This window comes from Tinamus guttatus, unplaced genomic scaffold (assembly GCF_059628265.1).
Source record: "Tinamus guttatus ecotype Peru unplaced genomic scaffold, ASM5962826v1 Tinamus_guttatus_pri_ptg000215l, whole genome shotgun sequence".
Lineage (NCBI taxonomy): Eukaryota > Metazoa > Chordata > Aves > Tinamiformes > Tinamidae > Tinamus > Tinamus guttatus.
In genome coordinates this window covers 1,924,372-1,945,949 of record NW_028288749.1, presented here as the reverse complement: position 1 = coordinate 1,945,949, position 21,578 = coordinate 1,924,372, and the positions used below count along the sequence as shown (strand labels likewise).

Here is a 21,578-nt window from a genome sequence, read left to right as displayed (position 1 = left end):
ATTGTTGTTGTTTTTCCACCGTGAATAAGAGACTGCCCTAGGAGCTGGATCAGCTTCTCACAAACAGCTGCAGGACTGAGCAGCTGCTCACAAAACTGCTCACCTACTGATGTTGTCCCATCAGGAGCAACACCGGGAGCTTGCAGCCCCCCAGACTAGCTGCATTTTTGCATGCTTTGCAATAAAGCTTCAGAGCTGCCAGGACGCAGGTCGGGGCCCAGCCAAACCCATCCCCGCCAGCAGGACAGCATCCACAGACGTGTCTGAAGCTGATCTCTGCAGGTGGAAGCACCCGCTCCTCCCTGTACCCAGCTGCAGCTTCTGCAAGGTTTTCTCCAGTGCAAGCTACACCACACTGACCAGGGGCCACCCCTGCGCATATGAGCATGTCCTTAGCACACAGGTGACACTAGGGAGCACCTAATCCCCACCGCTTGCTCTCAGCAGCACCTCTGGTTTCACAGGAAGCAGGACATTGCACCACAGAAACCTTCCCAGAAATTCTTTCTGGTTGTCCCAGAAAGACAAATAGCCTCCATGGATTTAATCACTCCTCAGTTTGGGCATCCATGGGGATTCTCTGCCTTCAGGAAGGGCTTTCTGCAACTTTTTCAGACTGCCACAGCATAGATCTTTAGTAAGACAGCAGAGAGACAAGACGGTGCAAAGGTCAAAGCAAACAGGAACATAATATCTGACCAAAGGCTGAACAAGCCCAGCCCAAAGCCTCACCTCTCCTCAAGGGAGAGCAGAAGCAGCACCGCTCACGCCTGCTACTGCACAGCACAGAGCACTCGTCCTGAAAGAAAGAGGGCAGCAAGGAAAGGAAAAAAAAAAAAAATAGCATTAAGCAAGAGGAGGAAAGAGCCAGATGGTGAAAGTGGGAAATTTTACAGCCTGTTTTCTCCTGCAGTGTCATCATTCTCCTGGATGCATTTTCTCTGATGACATCTCACCAACAGTCTAAATGAGTTTTTGTTGCATTTTGATACACATATGAAATACACATGTATTTTGAGATGTTCTTAAGACCATCAGAAGAACCTTTGCTCTGCACCAGCATCACTGATCCAGTCTCAGTATCTCGGTATCACTAAGTCTTGTCTCCAACACTGACCCGCAACAAGCACACATGGCAGAGCAGAGCAAGGGAAGCCCATAGTTGGATGGGATACGTTTTCCCAGTCTCCAACCACCTGTAGTTCACGGACACACATTAACTCATCCACAAGGATCCCCCACCCTGCAAAGGAAAAATAAAACAGAATAAATCACCATTTAGCCATTTACTTTACAGGAGACAGCACGCCTCCGCTGACAGGAAGCCTCCAGTACTTGCTGATGCATATAATCTTGAAGTACGGAAATACCTTGCAGAATTTGCTTTATTTGAATTGATGAATTGTTGGAGTTTTAAATAAATACCAGAGCTCCAAACTGGATTTCTCTTCCCCAAATCCTTTGCAACACTCTTCTCCTCCTTCAGACCTCCTATCAGCCAGAAGTAACTCAACTCAGCAGTAACAAGACTATCCACTACCTTACCTAAACAGCCAAAAGGCACCTCCACAGCAAGGCCAGAAATCCCAGGCTCTTGGGCATTTCACTGTGCTGCAAGACACTAATTTCTTCTATGCAGAAGGAATGGGAAACCTCATAAGTGTAATAAGGGTCAGTTTTCCAGAAAAGTTTATTCCAAGTTTAGTTCTATATGGAATAAGTTTACAATTCCAATTAAAAAAAAATCTAGTCAACACTTGAAAAATATTTCCATAAATGACACGCAATCACTGTGCAACTCAAAGTGAAAAAAGGCAGCTGTGAATAGAGAAACAAAGAAATCCCAGGATAAATGGGTTCGCACATTGAATGTCCCTAGATCCTAGCTACATATCAAAAATAGATCTATATCATCCAGTCTCCAATATCAAAGCACTAAGCTGGATTCCTACCAATGCTGCACAGGCACCAGCTCTGCCAGAGGGAGCCATCCCTGATAGAGGGACAGTGATACCCCAAAACCCGTGTTTTGGGGACAGGTAATATTTGTGTACAGCCCTGACTTGCAGATAGCACCGCTCGAAGACCCAGTGCTGAGTTTATCCTATACAAGAGGAAGGATTCCTTTCTGAGCTCCAATCTGTAACAAAATTTGCAGATTATTCTCTACCTTTCAAATATCATGAACCCTCCAATGTAGGTAGGGTTGAGGGCTCTCAGCTCCCTCCTCTCTATAAGAACCAGGGCCTTTATCTCCACCACAGGGGCAGATAAACCTCAAGTGATAGAGACAAGGAGGACCTGGGCTGGGCCTCAGTTCAGTTCCTCTCCAAAGCCTACACCGAATATTTAAAAAAATAAAGAGATGCTTCATCTGTGTAAGCCCCCATATTCTGTCCCTCCATACACTCCTTCCATCTCCCTCAACTCTTCCACAGCTGAAGAAATAGGGAGTAAAAGGAGGCAGAGATGATTGGATCAGCTAAGGTACACGAGGCAACAACACATATTATGGTAGAAAAGGGTCCTGAATATTTGCAAGGTGATGGAATTCAGGATGCTTGCGTAAGTAGTTGTAGACATCAATAGTCAGCGCTGGAAACAGCTTCGAGAAATAGTCAACATGATCCCCTATTATTTCGCTGATGCTGAAATGGAACAGAAACAAAATGGAATTTTAAATCTTGTCCAAGAAGTCAAAGTTCAATAATGCCTTAGCTCCTTACAGGAAAGGAAAGCCACTCTAGGGGCTTTCTGAAACATGGGGAGGTTTTTGGAAATCCATGAGCTGCCACTTTGCTATGCCTTCCTGAGCTCTGCACTCTGTTTTTCACTCTTCCCACACCTCCCTTGGCATCTTCACTGAACAGTGGTGGTGGTTGCCAGCCTCGGTGAAACAGGCACCTCAAATTGGCAATGCTGTGCCAATTTTGCCACTCCTGTGTGGTTGGAGATAGCTAACCTTACATGTAAGTCCCCATGACTTTAAGGCAACGAGCAGAGGAGGGTCTGGCAGCAATTTAGGAGTCTAGTCCTATCCAAAGGGTGAGAGTAAGAATTCTGACCTCTTAACAGGACTGGTGCTTCCTGATCTGTATCTCAAATCACCTCAGCACACAGAAGCACTTTGAAAATAACAGCAAGGTATACAAGGAGGCTTCAAGATAAGAAATAGTACAAATATTCAAAAGTGATCTAGAAGGCTTCCCGGAGCTATGGCAGAAACACCAGCCTGCAGCAAGAACAGTAGCCCAGACACATTCATAGCCCTGCTGTAGAGCCAAAACCTGGCATTAGCTATCAGACAGCTCTCCATACGACAGGGAGGTTTCCCTGGAAAGGCAAGAGCACAAAAAGGAAGCCATCATCAACCCTCTGGAACTGAATGTTCTGCTTAAAGGCTGTGTACCTATAAGTGATAATCTGGGAACCAGGTTTTGCTTCAAGAAGTTTAGTCATGTCGGGTTTGAGAACTTTTTTATCCATTCTTCTAGAAAAGGAAGGACCACTTCTGAAAAAAGTTTTGCTCTCAAACTTGGTGACACTTACATATACAGATGACCCCAGAACATAGCTATGGCAGGGACAGGAAAGTGAATGTTTACCTTTCATGTAGGTGCTCATCCAGGTTTCTGATGAACCTCAGCAGGTTTTTGACTCCGTTACGATATATGTATGTTCTACCTTCAGGATTTTGCATGATTTTCAGAACCTTTGGATTAATCTGGAACAAAATTTGCAGATTATTCTCTACCTTTCAAATATCATGAAAATAGCTCATCATCTTTCACTCACCACAGCTGCTCTCTATAAAGAGACCATGTTTCACAGATAGACCTTGTGACTGTCAAACATTTTACTGACAGAAGAGTGCTTTGCAGGACATTTCCTATAGAGAGCAGCCCCCTCCGTGCTGCTGCTCAGAGCTGTTCTTGGGGCATTTGTGAGGGTGCCAAGACCATCTCTGCGGCACTGAACTCCATGCCCTCTTCCCAACATGAACAGACACCCTTGCTGCCTTGGCCACGCGGGAGGGCTGCTGCACTTCAGGATTATGTCTATCAGGCATTTTAGAAAATTGCTTCATCCCTGTCGATGGAAGTCCCCTTGACACCACACTGAAGAGATTGATGCTATTTCGATTACACGACTTACTTAGACTTGTTTTCCCCAATTATCTGTATATACATAGAGTTCCTCTATCTAGATATGGTTTTAGAAAGAGCGTGTGTAAAACTTTGTAGCCATAGGCCTAACTCAATTCTCATACAAACACAAAAAGATTACCTTCCTAGTCCACTGCTGGTAATCAGGACATTTAGGACTTTTCAAATCTTTAAAAATAGTGACAAATTTGACTTCTTTCCATATAGCCTTCAGGAAATCGAACCTGCTGTAGAATCAGAAGCTTCATTAGCTGCAACAGAGCATCATTTCCACAGTTACAGGCAAATTTTCCTTTCCAAACTTTTACTTTGCACTCCCAGGACTTACCTCCGTTTGCTCCAGAAAAAGGGATGTTTAATAAGATTTTCCAAGCCTCGTTTGTCATGCAATGCCAAGCTTTCCACAAGGTCCAAGGCCTCCTCATAATCAGGGGAATCTGCATCTACATCCTCAGGACTGATTTGCTCAAATGGTTTCTTACCCTTTGTTATAACATACAGCACGAGCCTGCTAAGGGCCTGCAAAGAAACAGATCGCTACTTAGGTGTGATATATGAAGCTTCTTGACAAATAGAGGAAATTTATATTCCAAAATAAAGTCTGCCTATGTAAATATACACAGAACTACAGGCATGCACAAGCACAAAAATATACATTAACATCTGTAAAGCTGCATACGCAAAGGCAGGCATAGCAGGTCCCATAACTGTACTCACAGGGCTGGCTGCTGGATATCCTCACCACTGTCACTCTTCTGCCTATTGCGTTAGGGGTTTTCCCAAAAAACAAGGTATTTTTTTAAGATGAGGATGCAAAAAAACTCCCTTGGCATTTGTAAGGGAAGAAAAAGCTCAGAAATAGCCTGAAACTTGAAACATACGTTGATTCAGGGGGAAGTTACCTCCAGGTCTGTGTTTACAAGTTCCTTTTTGCCTTCAATCAACTTTCTTCGGTTAGCAAAATCCTCCAAGTAAATGTTGCCATTTAAATCTGAGGAAATAAGACACTGTTAACAAATAATATAGAACCCTGATACAGCTTGACACTGATTTCTGGATGGCTCCTTCTTTAGGAACCAAATCTCTGGAGGGATTTACTGCAGGTTGGTCTATCTGTAAAGCCCTGGAAAGGAAGGCAGACCTAGTGAGACAGGTAAAGCTGTTCTATCCACTGCTCCATGGCTCTCTGGGAACACATCTACACTTACTCAAACAAGAGAGCTAATGCCACTTTTATTCCACATAAAGATGTCTGCACGTCTTCACGTATATTTTCATATCTATTTTACAGACAGCTAGGAAATGTCCTCCTCTCTAAGGTGTAGGCAAAAAGAAGAGCTGCAGAAAACAAGCTGTAGGAAAATAAGAGGAGAACACTGAGGAATCAAAAGATAACCTATCAAAAATTTGCTGGGATGCAGATCCTGGTGAGCAAATCCTAGCGAGTGCAGTTCTCTCACTGCCTGGAAGATCATCCGCAGAATGTCTTTGCAACCCAGTCCATCTTTTGATGCTTGGAAGTACTCTTCAAGGTTACGTTCCCAGAGAGGGAAGCACAAATATACCAAGCCTTTTGCCTTCTCGTGCTGAAAGAGCTTCACTAGGTGCTTGCAGTGACCGCACTGTTCAAGGAATCTTTTCTGTTCGTCAAACTCCGTATCACTGTGGTGGCCTATTCCTACAGCCACCTCTGTGTCACCATAAAGCCCTAGGTAAATGCTACCTAGGGAAGTTTTCAGAATCTTATAGTAAATGTATTGAAATATCTTTAGTTTGCCAATCATGGGGCGATATATTTCATAAAGCTTTTTCAGTTGGTCCCTCCAGCGTTTGCTGGTGGGCTCCCAGTCTGTAGGTGGTTTTGGAACAAACTTGGCCTTGTGCTTCAGAAGCAGCTTCCTCAGGTCAGAAGCACGTTTCCTATTTACAATGTCGATAAGGTCCCCAATATCAGTCCTTGCTCCTTTTTCACACAGCAGCTCTGCTATGCTGTAATTATTGTTCGTTACAGCTACTACCAGTGCTGTGTTGCCTTTGTTATCTGCATCATCAATATCTACTTCACCCTTCTCCAATAAAGCTTTCACCAAATCCAAGCTGTCCACTTCAGCAGCCAGGATTAGGGCAGTTTTCCCATTTTCATCTCTGCTCTTTACATCAATGCCACGGTCAAGCAGGAACAGCCCTATAGAGACAGATATCTCTGGCTTCTTGTGACTACTACCCTCTTTGAGGGCATGGATCAAGGCATTTCTATCTTGGTTGTCACAGATGTTCAGATCAACATTCATGTCTTGGACCAGAGCTTTTACAACTGACATGTGGCCCTCCTTACAAGCATCCATCAAGGCTGTTGCGCCTCCTTTATTGAGTTTCCTTTTTTCCTCACACACAATCCTCCCCATATTCACATCTGCTCCTCTGCCATGCAGGAATCTCAAGGCCTCCTCCTTCCCATACCACGCAGCCTCCATGAAAGCTGTGAATCCATTGTTATCGTACTCATTAATGTCTGACCCATGAGCAAGAAAGACCTCCAGCAGCCTCACACTTCCTGCCGCTCCTGCCTCAATAAAGGCAGTGCCACCGTTGTCCTTTCTGGCATGCAGATCAGCACCCTTCTCCAGCAGAAACAGGGCCATGTCCTCGTCCATATGCACAGCGCTCTGCAGTGGTGTCCAGCCTGCTTCGGCTCTGGAATTCACGTTTGCCCCTTTCTCCAACAGTTCCTTCACATTTTCCATTTCGTTGTTTTTCACAGCAGTGTGTAGCTTGGCGTCAAGGTCTTCTAGTGTCTTGCTGCTTGAAGTAGGTAATGCCATCAACTGACTCCGACTTGTGTGCTCCATGATTTTTAGAGGGAGGGCCTTGTACCTTTTATTTTCTTAATGGAGCTAAGGATCTCATTGAGGGATGAGAGAGGCAGAGTGCTCAGCGCCTTCGTTTGATGAGGTTGCTCTGTAGTTGGCTGATGAAATGCACTAGGTGAAGGCTTCCTGGTCTTCACCTAATTAAAGAGAATTATTGAACCATGAGATCTCTCCAGTTTCAGCTGATCTTAGGAAGATCTGTGTGAAGTGAAACCAAAACTAGTAATGCTAGTGTCGGTCAAGAGTGCCTCAGCCTGGGAAAGCTTTGTCACTTACCCAAACATAGACATTTATCACCTCTTATGATTTACTCACAACACTACAAACAAATCTTCCCTGAGAACTGTGTGGCCCTGGGCACTTGGGCAATTCCTTAAGCATATCCAGCAGTGCTGGGCACTTACAAAAGGACAGTAGAGAATCCAGGGAATTCTTGCTATAAAAATCATGCCAAGTCTACTATGAGTCGCCTAAGCAGGCCAGTAGCATTTTCAGTTCCTTGATGAAAAAAATACCAGTAGATATTCAGAGGTTGGCATTCTCCTTCAGCTTTGGATGGCAAGTGCAAAAAGGGGCCTGTAAAGGCCCTGGTCCCATATCTGGAATAGCCACTGAACCCACCTTAATCCTTCCCCACCTCCAAATGTAATTAGGAGACCTGATCTGACTAGAAACCTTTCTGAATGCCTTTGACAGTAAGAAGTAAATCAGGTAGGACCTCAACCATCGTGAAAAGTCAGAGATCTGAAACCCTTTTGCTGGCTGTGAAGGGTGACTGAAGTTCTTTAGTGCCCGTGAGCAGCACTTCCTGGAGTCACAGTGTGACAGGCTTGACAAGGAAATAATTCACCTAAACAAATCAGATTATGTATAGAGAGGTCTTAAATTTGAAAGTCAAATGCACTTGAATTTGGAAAGTCATAGGAGCCCCATTTTAGGTTTTGGGAGGTTCCTAGCACCCCTGCCCCTTAAAAGTGGGAGATAAATATCATATTGCATTGATTCCACCCCGCTGAAGCCAAGAGCAGGGTACAAAGGAAGAACAGAGCAGAGCTCACATCCTCACTCACCTGCACAGAAGCTGGTGGTTGTGCCAGCAGCACGACCGCGATGCTGGCATGAAGCCAGCCAACGTGCCCGCGTTGGAGGGTCTTCCGCCCGTCACCACGCGAGTGCCACCGGCTCCGGGCCTGCAAGCACCAGCATGGGGCCGGCGCATCCAAGTGAGCAGAGACGTGCGTCTCTCCTCCCCACTCCCTCCTCCTCCTCCTCCAGGCAGCGGGGCTGGAGGCTGTGAGTTCGCTGGCCTGGGAAGTGTTTTGAATCCTCTGCTGCTGGCTTTTATCCAGCAGCAGTTTCGCACTTCCGCCACCGGCTCCTAGACAAAACGCTTAGTCACGGAACCCAGCCCACGGAACCCAGCCCACGGGCTGGCGCCTACCACTGCAGGGGCTCCACCCCGGGGGAAGCAGGGAAGCCGCTTTCCACCCATCCAGGAACCCCATGTGCATCGAGATGCACCAACAAACTCAGCAACTGAGGCACAAGGAGGCTACCAGCCCATTTCTTCCACGACCCAGTAAGGCTGGATGAGTCTAGCAGCCTGTGGAGCTGATGCGACTGGCAGGCAGGGGCTCCGCCACTGCGTGGACATGCTGCAAACAGACCACACTTAAAATGAGGCGAAACCACATCAGTGAAGCTACAGCTGGCCTTGCACCACTGATGCATGCACAAACACACAAGTTGCACATCAACTATGTACACAAAAGCACAGCCAGGTACAAGCACAGAGAAACCTGTGGACATGGATGCAGAAAAACACGCTGCCAAGGGTGGTATGGATGTTTAGACACAGCTCTGCACACCAGTTTTACATGCACACCCAAACTCTCCTGCACCCTGGCACTGCTTGCACATATCCTCTGTGCCAACACACACAAACGCTTGGAAAAGTTCCACCTTTGTAGGAGTCACACCTTCTATAGCACACCTTGCTATGCATCCTTTCACAGCACACAGAGCATCTATGAGGCGTTGGCAAGTCCCACAATCTCTGCATGGAGCTGCACAGAAGGAGACCTTTACACAGCCCCACAGACAAAGATCTTGAAAACTCGGGACAATCGCATATTATGCCAGAGTCAAAAAATCCCATTTTAATTCACAAAAGTTTTCTGAACTCAACAGCATCTGAGTTTGTTAGATGACTACAGACCCGGCTCTATCACAGCCCTCGTCGTTTCTGTGCTGGTGACTCTTGGCCAGCAGAATGTACAATATAGCCTTTCTTTTGGAAGAAAAAGCTGCCATGGAGTTTGAGTCTATCTGTAGAACCAGGATGCCATCCTCTCTTGCCAGAGCAGAAACCTGGGCAGCACCTCTTGCCTGATGGCTTTGATGGGATTGTGTTCCAAATGTGACACTGGGTTTTGTTGCCGAAGGTTATTTGTTTGGATGTCCTTCATATTGTAGCAGTACAAAGCCTCTGAAACCTTTTTTGGAAAAAATCACAAGAGTCACATTTGGCTCAGAGGACACTGTTGAAGCCCTTCATCTGAACACCTTAGAAAGATCCTTGCATCCTGTCAGTAAAGAAAGTTGGAGTTGCCATACAGAGCCAGCTAAATAGAAAAGACCTCTTTAACTTGCCAGTTTAATTAAGGCAATTAATTACCCTATATTGAAAAGATGAAAGGAATCTGCTTCTGCCAGAGATGCACCATGAGAATTTGTTACCCACAAAATAAAACGTCCATAAATAAGACTGCTGCAGGAGCAAAAAAATGAAGTGTGAGCTATATTTCAGCTGCTCAAATGAACAGACTGCAATGCAATGCAGTGTGCACTTTACAGAGTGAACGCAATTGTAGCAGTTATAGGACAAAGGGAAAAGTTAACCAAGGCAAGGAAGTCTGTTTTGTCCCTCACAAGGGATTAGCCAAGAGATGGGAAAAGTGCTGGTGGTTACCAAATATAGAGGAGCTGGCTGCACTGGTGAAGCACAATCCACCACAACAGATAGGATTTCCCCACCATTTGCTAAATCTAGGCCGATGTCAAGCCCAGGTATGAGAAACCACACATTTGCAACCAGAGAGCTGTGACAGACACACGCTGCTCTTTACACCTGGAAAGGATGACTCCTGGTAACACTCTTCCTGCCTGGTCTGAGCATAGGACCAAAATGTTTTCCAGAAGCACACAAGAGTCTAAGCTCATACTCTTGATCTGTGTGCTTGGTAGTTTTTGAAGGGTAGAAAAGCTTAAAATGTTTTCTAAAGTATAAGTGCCACAGTGGCCCTCGCTAGTGCCCGCTACAACCATCACTGCAGCCTCTGGGTTGCTGCAGTTCCTGCTATGTTTGCACTTCTGCAGGGAGTCCTTAGTTGCCTCCATGCACCCAAAGGCTCAGAGCTGAGTTGTAGAGATGTAATGATTGGGAAAACCAAGTACACAGTGTTGCAAATCCCCCTTTTCCTCTTCACTGATGGAGCTGCGCCCATTTTGCACCCTTTCCCTTGGGATGCCATCGCCTTAATGTCCAAGTACTGGCCAACATCCACAAACATACATGAGGCTTCTGAGCTAAAAATATAACAATAAAAACTGCCTGCCAAAATCCAATTTTAAAGAGCCCCTGAATAGTAAGATCATATTTTTCCTTCATGTTCCTAGCACTGTCCTCCTTATTACATTACCAAGCAGGAACTCCCAAGGCTTAGATGCTGTCACACTCATGCAGCTTGCAGTGATGGAACAAACCCCTGGAAAAGGATCAACACAAGGACAGACATGAAGCACTTAGAGGTACAGTTGCAAATACAGGAGCCACCCGCCGGCTTACACTTTTGTCTGTATATTTTGGCTTTGGAAAAGCAAGCCCAAGCTCTTTGAAAGCACCCACATCTAACCAAGATAGAGCAAACAAGCAAAAAGTCACGGTCCTGAGCTTAAATACATCTCTGGAACAAAGAAGGTGGTGCCAGACGATGTCTCCCTGAGCTGCTCCTCATCCCGCTCTTTTCACAGCAGCTAGTGCCCAGGTACAGCTGCACCACATTAACGCTGGCCTTGGGCATCAGCAGCCAAACCCAGATCAGATGAGGGCCACCGGGGAGCCTGTGGGTGCACCCAGGCCCTGGCAGTGGCCAAAAGCGTGATTTTTTTTAAATGCATGACTCTCAATCTTTTTATGCAAACACGGTGGTGTTTGGAGTCACCACGAGAGGCTATGGCAGAGGGGGAGATCGTGGCGTTGGGTTGTGGGTACAGCAAGAGTCACCACGAGCCATCGCGCATCAAGCACGGCTTGCAATGCTCTGCTACCACCAAGGCCTTGAAGGGAGCTGGGAACAAGCAGGACAGTCACAGGGTGGGAAACAGTAAAAATACAGCTGCTCCCTCGCCACTGGGCATAGGAGGGGCTGTGCCAAAGCACCGGGAAACTCCCAGAATGCAGGGAACCGGGAAGGGGGTTTCCACCAAAACAACACAACTGCTGCCGCCACCACCCAGCTCATGGAACACTGGCCCTGGAGCAAGTATGCATCGTCCCCGTGCTCCCTCCTGCCCGCTCGGCGCGATTTTCCTGGGCTTCCTTGGCCAGCTTTCCCCTGGGGAAGCTTGTCAGGCTTGGGAGAGGGAGCTATCCTGAGAACGTGATGCTACAGCATTAGCTGTAATGAGCGGAGCACTAAAACCTGTCCGGGGCGTCCGTTTCGAGGCGTGTGGCCTCAAGGATGAATGCAGGCCCATGCTTCCTTCTAAGGACAGCTCAAGTCCTCCATCTCTCAAAAAGATTTTTATTCCTAATTAAATTTTCTTTTCTTTTTTTTTTTTTTGGTTGTTCGCTCCACTTACATTTCTTTTATGGACAATCAGATTTAAATTAACTTCAGGCTCTGTCAGAAAAAGAAACTATTGTTTTTGTTTTTCAGTTAGAAGCTTCAATTAAAAAAAAAAAACTCCAACAGCAAGAAAAACATGATTTTGTGTTCGTGTTCTTCAGTGCTGTTTTGCTAATCTCACTGAGTCTTTCTTACTGGATAATTTAAGTATTATCTGGATAATGTTCATTTCACTGTTTCTTTCTCACATGCAATGCAAATTGCAGTAATCCTAGACCAACCGACCCATCAAGCAAGGCCACACAATGAAACAGTGAATGAGAAGACAGGAGATTTAATTAGGTGGATAGCAACTGCAGAGAAGAGAAAACAAAAAGAGTTTCTGTGTTTTTAGAATGAATGATGGTTCCTGGACTCTGTATGGCTGCATTGAGAGAGACAAAAGGCTCTGGAAACTCCATGTTACAGCAGCAGTTGCTGGTAAAGGACTTTTAAATGGCAGCACTGCCTCAGGATCTAAGGACCCCTGAGCTCCTGTTACCTCCGATGCCAGCTCCTCCTTGGCAGTCCCCTCACATTCTCCTCTGCTGAAGCAGGGCAGTTAGTTTTGGCTTTAAAAACATGCAATAAATAACAAGATTGCAGCTCAGGAAACGTGTTCAGTTTGGTCTTTATTTGGTGTATTCACATCCCCTCCCTACAGCATCTCTGTGTTGTGCTCGGGCACTCACTGTTTCAGTGAATCGTCTGTGTCTCTTTAATAAGCAAAATATCACACAAGATTTTCCTTTTACAAAAGTTTTCCCCCTCTTTTTCTATCTGTTTCTGGTATTGTAACTTTTAAAGCAACTATAAATGTCCTGCAAACCATGCAACACTGTATGCTTTGTAATTCAGTAATCCAAAATTAGAATGTAGAAATAAATTAGAAGCCTTCAACAAAATAAGAACCCGTGGTGTCACAGTACTTCTCTCTTTACATTTAATAGTGACATAATAATGACATTATCTAGCAATAAAAATGGACTGTTGTGCGTTGTTCACTTCAGTAACGCTATGAAGGTGGTTCCAGTTGTAAAAACAAACAATAAATAATACAGCTGCTAGAATCTCCCTGCGAATGCAGCCGGAACTCCCGGGACCCGGAGGTAGAATCGGGATGGGGACTCCCACAAGTGCTGGTTCTTGAGGCTCTCCCTTGCTCCGCGCAAACAGCCATAAAACACCGGAACAATCCCCTGCTCTGAGTCAGGCAAGTGCTTGGAGCAGGGCAAAGGAAGCGAGCAATGAGTAAGGGCAGAACAAGGTCCTCGAGGTTTGGGCTTGGGATGGCCTGCGGGTGAATGCACAGCCACACAAGGCCGTCGTCTCACTAGGACGTGCCCTCGTGGCACCTGTCCCTGCCCTAGCACCAGCAACGCGGGGCAGCTCTGCACCAGTCCCCAGTGCCGCTGCTAGCACCGATGCTCCGGAGTGGATGTCCCTGGCGCGGCCGCAGCCCAAGCCTGGGCTGCCTAGGGAAGCGCTGGGAACTCAGCAGGGTTTCTGAAGAGCTTGCACCGCAGGGCCGCACTTGTGAAATGCTTTGCCATCCCCACAGAGATGCTCTTCCTGTCTCCCACTGGATTCCCAGCATGTGGCTCGTGCTGGTGGAGGCCCCGCCGCGCTCCCGTTGAAGCTGCAGGATTCGCCAGCTAAGAGAGCACCAAGGCCAGCTTTGAACCAGGGAAAGCTCCAGGTTTTCTCTTCCACAGCTCATTAAAAGAAACTATTTTCTCCATAAGATCCTCTATGAAAAATATAAATTCCACAAGCCTGATGCGGAGGGATAGCCATCTGCGTCATTCCGTGAACTATTATCCTACAGCACTCCTTTGCTGGTATGGGAGGCCTGTTTGAGGACAGAGTTACATTTAAAGAGAACTTGTTTTTTTTTTTAAAAAAGAAATTTCCAAGAGGATCACTCAAAGGGCACGTTTTGCACCAATATTCTCCGTCTAGGACAAACTGCTAGTTTAAATGCCAAGATACCAGCCACAAAGCTGCATTTAAGGGGAGAAAGGAAACAACGTGGACTGCAAAGTGTCCTTTCGCTACCATCAGCAGTCCCCCAGGCTCCTGGTAAACCTTCTGCCTTGGACCCCACTAGCAACCCTGCCAGGTTAGAGCTCCCACAACTGTGATTCATGTCTTTTGCTCCATGGTTCTGTTATACGGTCTATTTGTCTCTCTCAGGTTTGTGTATAGAAAACGCGGAAGGCATGCTAAGTGCTGCAACATGTAAATCATTTAAGTTACAAGCTCCTCAGAGCAAGAGACTTGTGCGTGCTTTGAGCAGTACATGTCTATAAATACACACTTTAAAACAGTACTATCAATAAATAATAGTCATAAAAAGTTATTCAAGTGACCCAAGATTGGGCACAATTTAAAGGTCATATAGCTTAAGAAAGGGATAAAGATGCCAATGCAATGCCTATGCTGTACTGAAAGAAGTAAAGCTTTGACACAGCGCATGCATGGAAAACAGCAGAGTAACAATCTCATGATCAGGACAAGTGCAGGGTCCCGCTCACTGAAAATGTCAGGCAGTCTTTGGACTTTTATCCTGCAAGTTCCTGCATAGGAAAAAACCTGCAGGCAAGTCTGGGCCACTGCCCTGGGGCTGTGGGAACAGCTGGAACCGCCTTGTGGTCGTTTGTGCAGCTTGGAGGCAGGGTCCTGGGAGCAGGATGAGGCTCTCCCGTTACGCACAGCTCAGCGCTCAGGGGGATCTGCTCTCTTCTCCCTGGGCTTGCAACCCGCGTGTGACATCCTTCATTCTTCCCTTCTCTGCGGTGTGCGGGTCTCCCGTTGCACACGGGTGCTGCTGGTCCAGGCGATGCGCGTGCGCTCCTGGCAATCCCGAAACCAGCCCGGGAGTTCAGGCAAAGCCCCACGCGCGGTCCCCAGGCCTCCCAAAGCGCCCCTCCGGCTCCAGCCTCCGCTGCGGTGCCTCCGCCCCGTCCCGCAGCTCCTGCCCCACCGCGGGCGCTGCCCCGGCTCAGGTGTGCGAGCGCTTGCTGAGGCAGCGGCTGGCGGCCTGCTTGGTCATGTCCTGGTAGGAGGCGGATTTCAGGAACCTGGGGTAGGAGTCCTTCTCCATCAAGGTGCGCGTTTTCGCCTGGGCTTCGTTGAAGCATGCGGATGTGGCGCCCGAGAGGTTCTTCCGGGTAATCTCCCTGGTTTCGTGGTCGATGTTCACCTGCAAGGAAAGGAGGGCCCGTAAACATACATGTGGCATTGGCTTCCCTCCCACGTGGGAAGGGAAACTGCTTTCTCCAAATAGGAGTAAAGACATTTCCCATCTTTATATTCCTTCGTTCTAGAACACAGCATGACATTAAAAACGAATGCTTTTGTGAATGGGAATGAACAAATCTTCCCACTGAATTGAGGAAAGACTTTATCAAAGACCACCAGGATGTTTTATTCCTTCAGCCCCTCTGCTCAGTGTCAAGGCCGCAGATCAGGCACCAGAAATTGTTCTTACCTCTCTGGGTGCCTCGCTTTGAACAAACTCCTCAAAGATCCTGTTGGCCTTGGACGCTAGCTTTGTTTTTGACCGAGTCTTTTTGAAGTCCTCACAAGCCAGCCAGAAGTCTAGGTTCTCCTCACTGAACTCCGTCTTCAGGAAGGTGTGGAAGGCAGTCACCCCACCTGGGAGGAAAAGGGAAAAACAGGTAATTGGACTGAGAGAAGGAGAGGAAAGGAGTGCTGGTCTCCTTCTTGGGAGGCAAGGAAGCCTGCCAGATGCGGCACTGCTGAGCAAGAGTCTCCCTGGGAGTTCAGACCATGACATCTGCAGATTTCCTTTCCCGCTGGACAAATTCCACCCTCTGAGATTCTGCTAATTGGCCTCTAGACTCCAGTGAAATCCTTTCCCACAGACAAGTATTCCTCTGGCTTTATTTATCTGACCTTTCTATAATGAGTCTTTGGAGTATATTCTTTACAGCTTCGGAAAAGATCTAATTCTACCTACAGAGAAATCCATTTAGGTACTAGTACATCTGGAGGAACGGAGCAACAATGGCTTTATTTTTACCTCTTGGCTGAGAGCTAGAGGGAAGATGCTGAGGAGTGTGGGAGAGTACTTGCAGCAATGATTTTGCTTCCAGGCTCGGAGAATCTATTTGATTACAAAGGGGGAGATGCTTGCTGGCCATCACAGCACACAGCAAAAGCTGGAAAAAAATATGCCCAGCCTGAACTAGCAGTATGGAAGGACTATCTGTTACTGTGGGATGACTTTTAAGGAAGACCACAACGTTTACGTTCAAATCTGGCAGTGTTGCTGCTATGTTCTTGCTGTAAAGCCAATGTAAGGGAGGGATTGTGTGTGGGACTCGGAAGGAGATGCCTTCTCTAGGTCAGAAGGGACACTCTAAAGAAGAGAGAGGGAGGCAATGCCTGGAAATCCTGTGCGCCATATTATATATAGCAAATTTTGAATGTGAAGATGGATACATATAATTCAATAAAGTGGCTGAATTCTTTCATACCAGTCAGACAGAGAGACGGCAGCAACATAGGCTTCCAAGGAACAAAAACTGACATAAAGGTGATTGTGTTACTGTGCAGTGGAAGATACTGACAGAGAGACAGAGCTGCTGTTTTATGCATGTGCAGAAAGGGAAGCTTGGGGAAGCAGGGGCTGCTTGGGTTGCTTATGGACCATTAGGAAAAGGAGCAGGAGGCTGCAAGAAAGAGGCGATGGAGGCATCAAGAAGTGATGGAGTGATCCAAAAAATAACAACGTGAATAAAACTAAAGGGAGAGTTGCATCAGGTTGCTGCTGCTCTTTGCATTGTGCCTATCCCACTACTGCTCCATACAGTCAGCTCTAGGTCACTCTGACAGTGTTCTTGGCCCAAAGAAGTGGCACTGCGTGGCAAGACAGTGACTGTGCCCCATTCAGGAGAAGGTATAATGGTGCGGGTCTCTGACCAAGAAAGGCAGTAACCCAAGTTATCAGCTCTTCCGAGTGGGAAGGGGCCTCCCCTAACTTCCCAAATGTCCGATTTGAGGAGGAGACAGACATGTAATCGGACCTCTACTCACGGAGGCGGTATTTGCCCTGCATGTTCCCATCAAGAGTAAACGAAGTCCTACTCACTTTTACTCTTCAGGAGCTGGTCGAAGGATTCTCGCCACTCCAGCGCCTCTCTCGAGGAATCCCTGGAAAAGACAGAAGGACATGAGCTTTACTGCCCCACAGGCAGAGTCTCCTTGCCCCACAGCGAAGGCTGGAAAGAGGCTTCGTTACAAGCAGTCCCACGTAGGAAGAGCCAGGGTGAGTAGAGAGGCAGCACCATTGGGTAGGAAACCCAACTGTGGCCCCCATTACCTGTGGGGCCTCTTCCCTTTCTCTTTTTCCCTCTCTGCGACCTTCCCCACCGGATCAGGACACCTCAGCTCCATAGCGTGGCTGTGGCCAGCCCCTCTCCTGCACAGGAGTGGCAGAGGAGCCCCTGGCACCACGTACAAGCTCCGCAGAGCCCCTCTTCAAGGATTGCCTCCAGCGGGGATATTGACTCTCAGGCGTGCGCAGGGCAGGAAGGCTCCGGGTTTCTTGCCTAGTGCCAGAGCCTCAGCTCCCCAGTCTGACTTTATAACCGGTGGAGGGGGAAGCGTCCCGCCTCCCGTGGCGGCGGGGTGGGACGCGGGGTGGTGAGATGCGCTCTGCATGCAGACAGACGGGAGCATCCCTCGGGACAGCACCGTCTCCACAGGACCGTCCTGCTGCTCTGCTCCTGTCCCCACGGCATGGGGCTCCCCCCGACGGGCACGCCGCCGCTCACCTCCGCTTGGCACCCAGCTGCAGCTTGCTGGAGCTCCCCATCCTGTGCCCCTGCTCTGGTTTATGAAGCAGGATCCCCAAGCGTGTCTTGAAATCCTTGGCTCTGCAAGGGAAGAAGGGCAGAGGTGGGACTGTGAGGCCGCTGGAGGGATGTGGGTGCCCACGTCGCGGTGGGGTGAGCGGCCAGGCCAACTCGCAGGGGCCGGACCCCTGAGGCAGCCCTCTCGTCAGCTCGCTGCCGCGGCCCCCGGCGTCGGCGGCTCTCTTGCGCCTGGAGATATGAAGTAAATGATCCGCCAAATTGCTCCTCCCGCTCCCTGGCAACCGCTCACACAGCACCCGTCCCTCCCTGGCTGTCCCCAGGCAGAAACCACAGGGAGCTTTTTCCTCCGGGTGCCTGGCTGGAGCCTCCTCCTTCCCCGCCAGCCCTGCAGCCTGCGACACCGGCTCCTTCCCTTGCTCCTCCGCTCTCTTCTGCCCCACAGCCAGAGCGGGCTCCCGTCCCGCAGGCATCCTCTTGTTCCCGCAGCATCCCCGCGGCGCGTGCCGCGCTCTTCCCAGAAAGCAGCCTCCTACCTCTCCAGGCAAGCACCGGGAAGCGCGGCCCAGCCGCGGCACATGCTGAGGGCTGGGCGCCCGGGCGCGCAGCAGCTCGTGCAGCACCTGCGGCTGCCGGGGGAGCGAGCAGAGCGGCGCTTTATAGCGCGGGGGAAGTGGGAGGGCTGCGCGTGGCGAGCCCCGCGCCGCTCCGGCCTGCAGCCAACGGCGAGCGGCGCCCGCCGCGATAGCCGGTTGCTTTGGTGCTGCCAAGGAGCGCGGAGGCGGGGTCGGGAGGCCCAGGCTTGTCCTTGAGCATCGCATTCCCAACGGCGTCCCGGAGAGCGGCGAAAAGGCAGCAGGCGCCGGTGGGGACGGGCAGGCCGGCAGCATTCCTACTGAATCCCGCTGGATGGTGGCTCCCCATTCTCCTGGCACTGTGAAGCGCCTGCTTTGCCCTGGGTGAACAGCTGGTACAAGGGGCACAGGTGATGCCACTGCCTGGGTTTGAGAGGAGCGAAAGGGAGCATTATTCCCACACCAACCCAGTCACATCGTTGGGCTGCAGCCCGAATAAATGTGGTGCTTGAGCGGTCATGGTGGCAGGAGTGACCTGCGGGTTGTACTTCACCACAAACTTCCTGCCAGGTCTGTGGTGGAAGAGGAGGAGGGAAGAAATATACCAAGGAGAGGCCAAGCAAGGAAAATATCCCGTAAGGATGGATGATAATGGGAACCAAAGAAGGAACCCAGGCCAAAGGGAGGGTCCAGCTACTGGGGTTTGCACCCCTCATCTTCCTTCCCCCCGTCTCTGCCTGTGCTGTGATCAACTTGGTGGCCAGCACCAACATTTCTCATGAACTGAAGCACGCACAGGGAATCGCCCGTGCATCGTGGCCATGGGAGAAGCTGTGGAGGGGAAGCTGCAGTGTACAGAGCAACATCACCCCCCACGCCAGCTCCAGAGGGGAAGTGGGGAGACCCATCCTCCTCTCCCGCCATGGCGTGTAGGAAGAAACAACTCAAGTGTCTTGTTTATGTATAGCCGGAAAAGCTGTAACAGCAATAGGGCCCAAATGTACGTTCTCAGCTCCTCTCTGGGGCCTAAGCTTTCCTGCTCTCCTTTTCCAGCAAGAAATAAGGTATTTTGCTTAAAAGGAAGCAGCTCTCCAGCGGATGCAATGTGTTATAATACACTCCTCTTCATTAAGGTTATGCAATTGTCCAGCTACGTCTGCGTCCTCTGATGTCTTTATTCTGTCCTAGATCTGATTTGATTACGTGCTTCCTGTATCATCGAGCTCTCCAGCCCAGTCACCGGCATTATCAGCCCTTGTTTTGGAACACAAAAAGCAGCCAGCACCTCAATGCCGTGGCCCAGCGCCCGTCCTGCGGCGTGCCCGACTCCTCCAGCACCACAGAGATGATCCTTGTGTTTCGCCCCCACTGGGGAGGTCCTGGCTCTCGGCTGAGCATGTGCCGGTGTCACCCGGGCTGGGGGACATTTGGCTTGTGACAGTGGGATCAGGGATAGGTCACATAAGTGCCTGCAGTGAAGGAGCTGTGTGTGCAGCAGTGTTTGCCAGGGTAGCAGTGTCATCCTCAGGGGAACCAGCTATTGGTTACCCCCTCGCTGCCCAGCAAACCCCGCACACAGCCTCCTAGCCCCAGGCCTCACTTCTGTTGTTTCTAGGGTAGGAAGAGCCTTGCAAAGCAAGAAAATAATTTTTCCCTCCCCAAGACCACATAAATGAAGTAGATATAAGAGAAGGAAGGAGGGACTGGGGACAGAGGCACAGCACCTTTACGCATGTGCCCCAAAAGTGCCATCAAGGGCTGTGAGCCAGTGAGGAGCATTTCTGGTACCATCACTTGAGCTTTGCGTACTGCTGCCTGCACTCACCAACACCTGCCTCGTTGCAGGGTGGCAAAGGTGGGTAGTTATGGAGGGACCAACAACAAACCTGTATTGAAAACGCACTGACCCAGCTGCCATTTAGCGCAACGTGCTTTGAGAGAGAGCCTTGGAAAGCTTTTCCCTGAAGAGACACGAAAGAGAAAGAGCTGCAGTGAAACAAGGGTGGATGTTGGGCACTGGAGGGAGCCTGGGGAGAAAGACAGAGACGCTGCGGCAGGTGCTGTGAGCGGCCGGGTCGTCTGCCAAAACCCCGAGGCTGCTTCATTGATCACCGAGCAGGGAGCGCTGCATGGAGCACGGGAGGAAAGAGCGGCTCAGGAAATTTGTAGCAGTGCGGAAAGAGATTATTGGAAATAAAAATCAGAATTACAAATAAGGGTTTCGAGGGGCAGCTGTTATCCACTCAGCTCACGCGCTCTCTTTGTGCAGCACCGGAGCGCATCCGCAAAGGCAGAGGGATCTGACAGCAGGTATTTTTAATCTTCTCTTTCCGCTCCCAGCACCTGCTCTTTTAAAGTAACTGAACAGCCAGAAAAAAAAAAAAAAAGCCACCCAAAAGCAATTGCTAAGTATATCTTATCAAAGAGGGGAGACAGAGCAGTGCTAATGGCAGATTCTTCCCTCGGATGCATGCAAATCATCTTGGCTCTGAGTGAGGCTTAGGGGGAAGAAAATGGCAAATGAAAAGGAAAACCAATAAAAACAGAGAAGAGAATTAGGGCAAGAAATGAGAGAGAGAAAGGAGGGGCTCCGAAATTCCTCTGTGGTGATTCCAGAAGAAAACAGGATCTATTTAACCGTTCTTGCTAAAGGACGGCACATGCTGGCGCAGGCCGAGCAATGCACACTCACCCCTGGGGCTGGGGTCGGGACAGCAGCCGGGATTTCCCTCGATGCTGAATAGAAAAGAATGGGACTGAACAGCCTGTGTCCTGTCCAGCTGCTCCTGCTACTGATCCAACAAAATCGGTAGCACCTGCACACTGTAGATGCTTTTCAACTTAAGGATTTAGTTAAAAGAGAAATGTGGCATGGGAAAAGTCTTAAAAGTTGGTCCTTCTGTCCTGATATAGGTGACTGTTTGGAATTAGCTCCACATACTAGGGCCCTCCTAAACCCTCTCTGAGCTACCCACAACCCTGTGTCCCCAGGAGCAAAGACATCTTCAACCGTACCTCAGTCAGGACTCGTGCTTGGCTCTTGACTCAGCTTCCTCAGAACCTCCTCCTCCCAGTGGGATCCCCTTCATCCCATGGAGCATGCAGATGCCATAGGCGTTAAGGAAAATTCTGAACTCCATGTGCCTGACTCACTTTGCTTGTAGAGGAAAGGGAAGAGAGGTTACAGAATGGTGACATATTCAATCTTGTTTTCGTTGTTTTGTTTGTTTGTTTG

At 48.9% G+C, this 21,578-nt stretch overlaps 2 protein-coding genes across 2 annotated transcripts; both read right to left on the bottom strand.

The window, feature by feature from the left end:
* Positions 1 to 2,423: 2,423 nt before the first annotated feature.
* On the bottom strand, positions 2,424 to 7,046 carry RNASEL (ribonuclease L). The gene is made up of 6 exons (XM_010228633.2): positions 5,563 to 7,046; positions 5,069 to 5,157; positions 4,495 to 4,685; positions 4,288 to 4,393; positions 3,606 to 3,724; positions 2,424 to 2,648 (listed from the first exon to the last, which is right to left on the bottom strand). The coding sequence occupies exons 1-6, from the start codon at positions 7,013 to 7,015 to the stop codon at positions 2,510 to 2,512; spliced, it is 2,097 nt and encodes a 698-aa protein (XP_010226935.2). The 5' UTR covers positions 7,016 to 7,046; the 3' UTR covers positions 2,424 to 2,509.
* Positions 7,047 to 14,920: 7,874 nt separating this feature from the next.
* LOC104581057 (regulator of G protein signaling 16) lies at positions 14,921 to 17,835 on the bottom strand. The gene is made up of 4 exons (XM_010228611.2): positions 17,730 to 17,835; positions 17,045 to 17,106; positions 15,419 to 15,585; positions 14,921 to 15,130 (listed from the first exon to the last, which is right to left on the bottom strand). The coding sequence occupies exons 1-4, from the start codon at positions 17,768 to 17,770 to the stop codon at positions 14,930 to 14,932; spliced, it is 471 nt and encodes a 156-aa protein (XP_010226913.2). The 5' UTR covers positions 17,771 to 17,835; the 3' UTR covers positions 14,921 to 14,929.
* Positions 17,836 to 21,578: the final 3,743 nt, after the last annotated feature.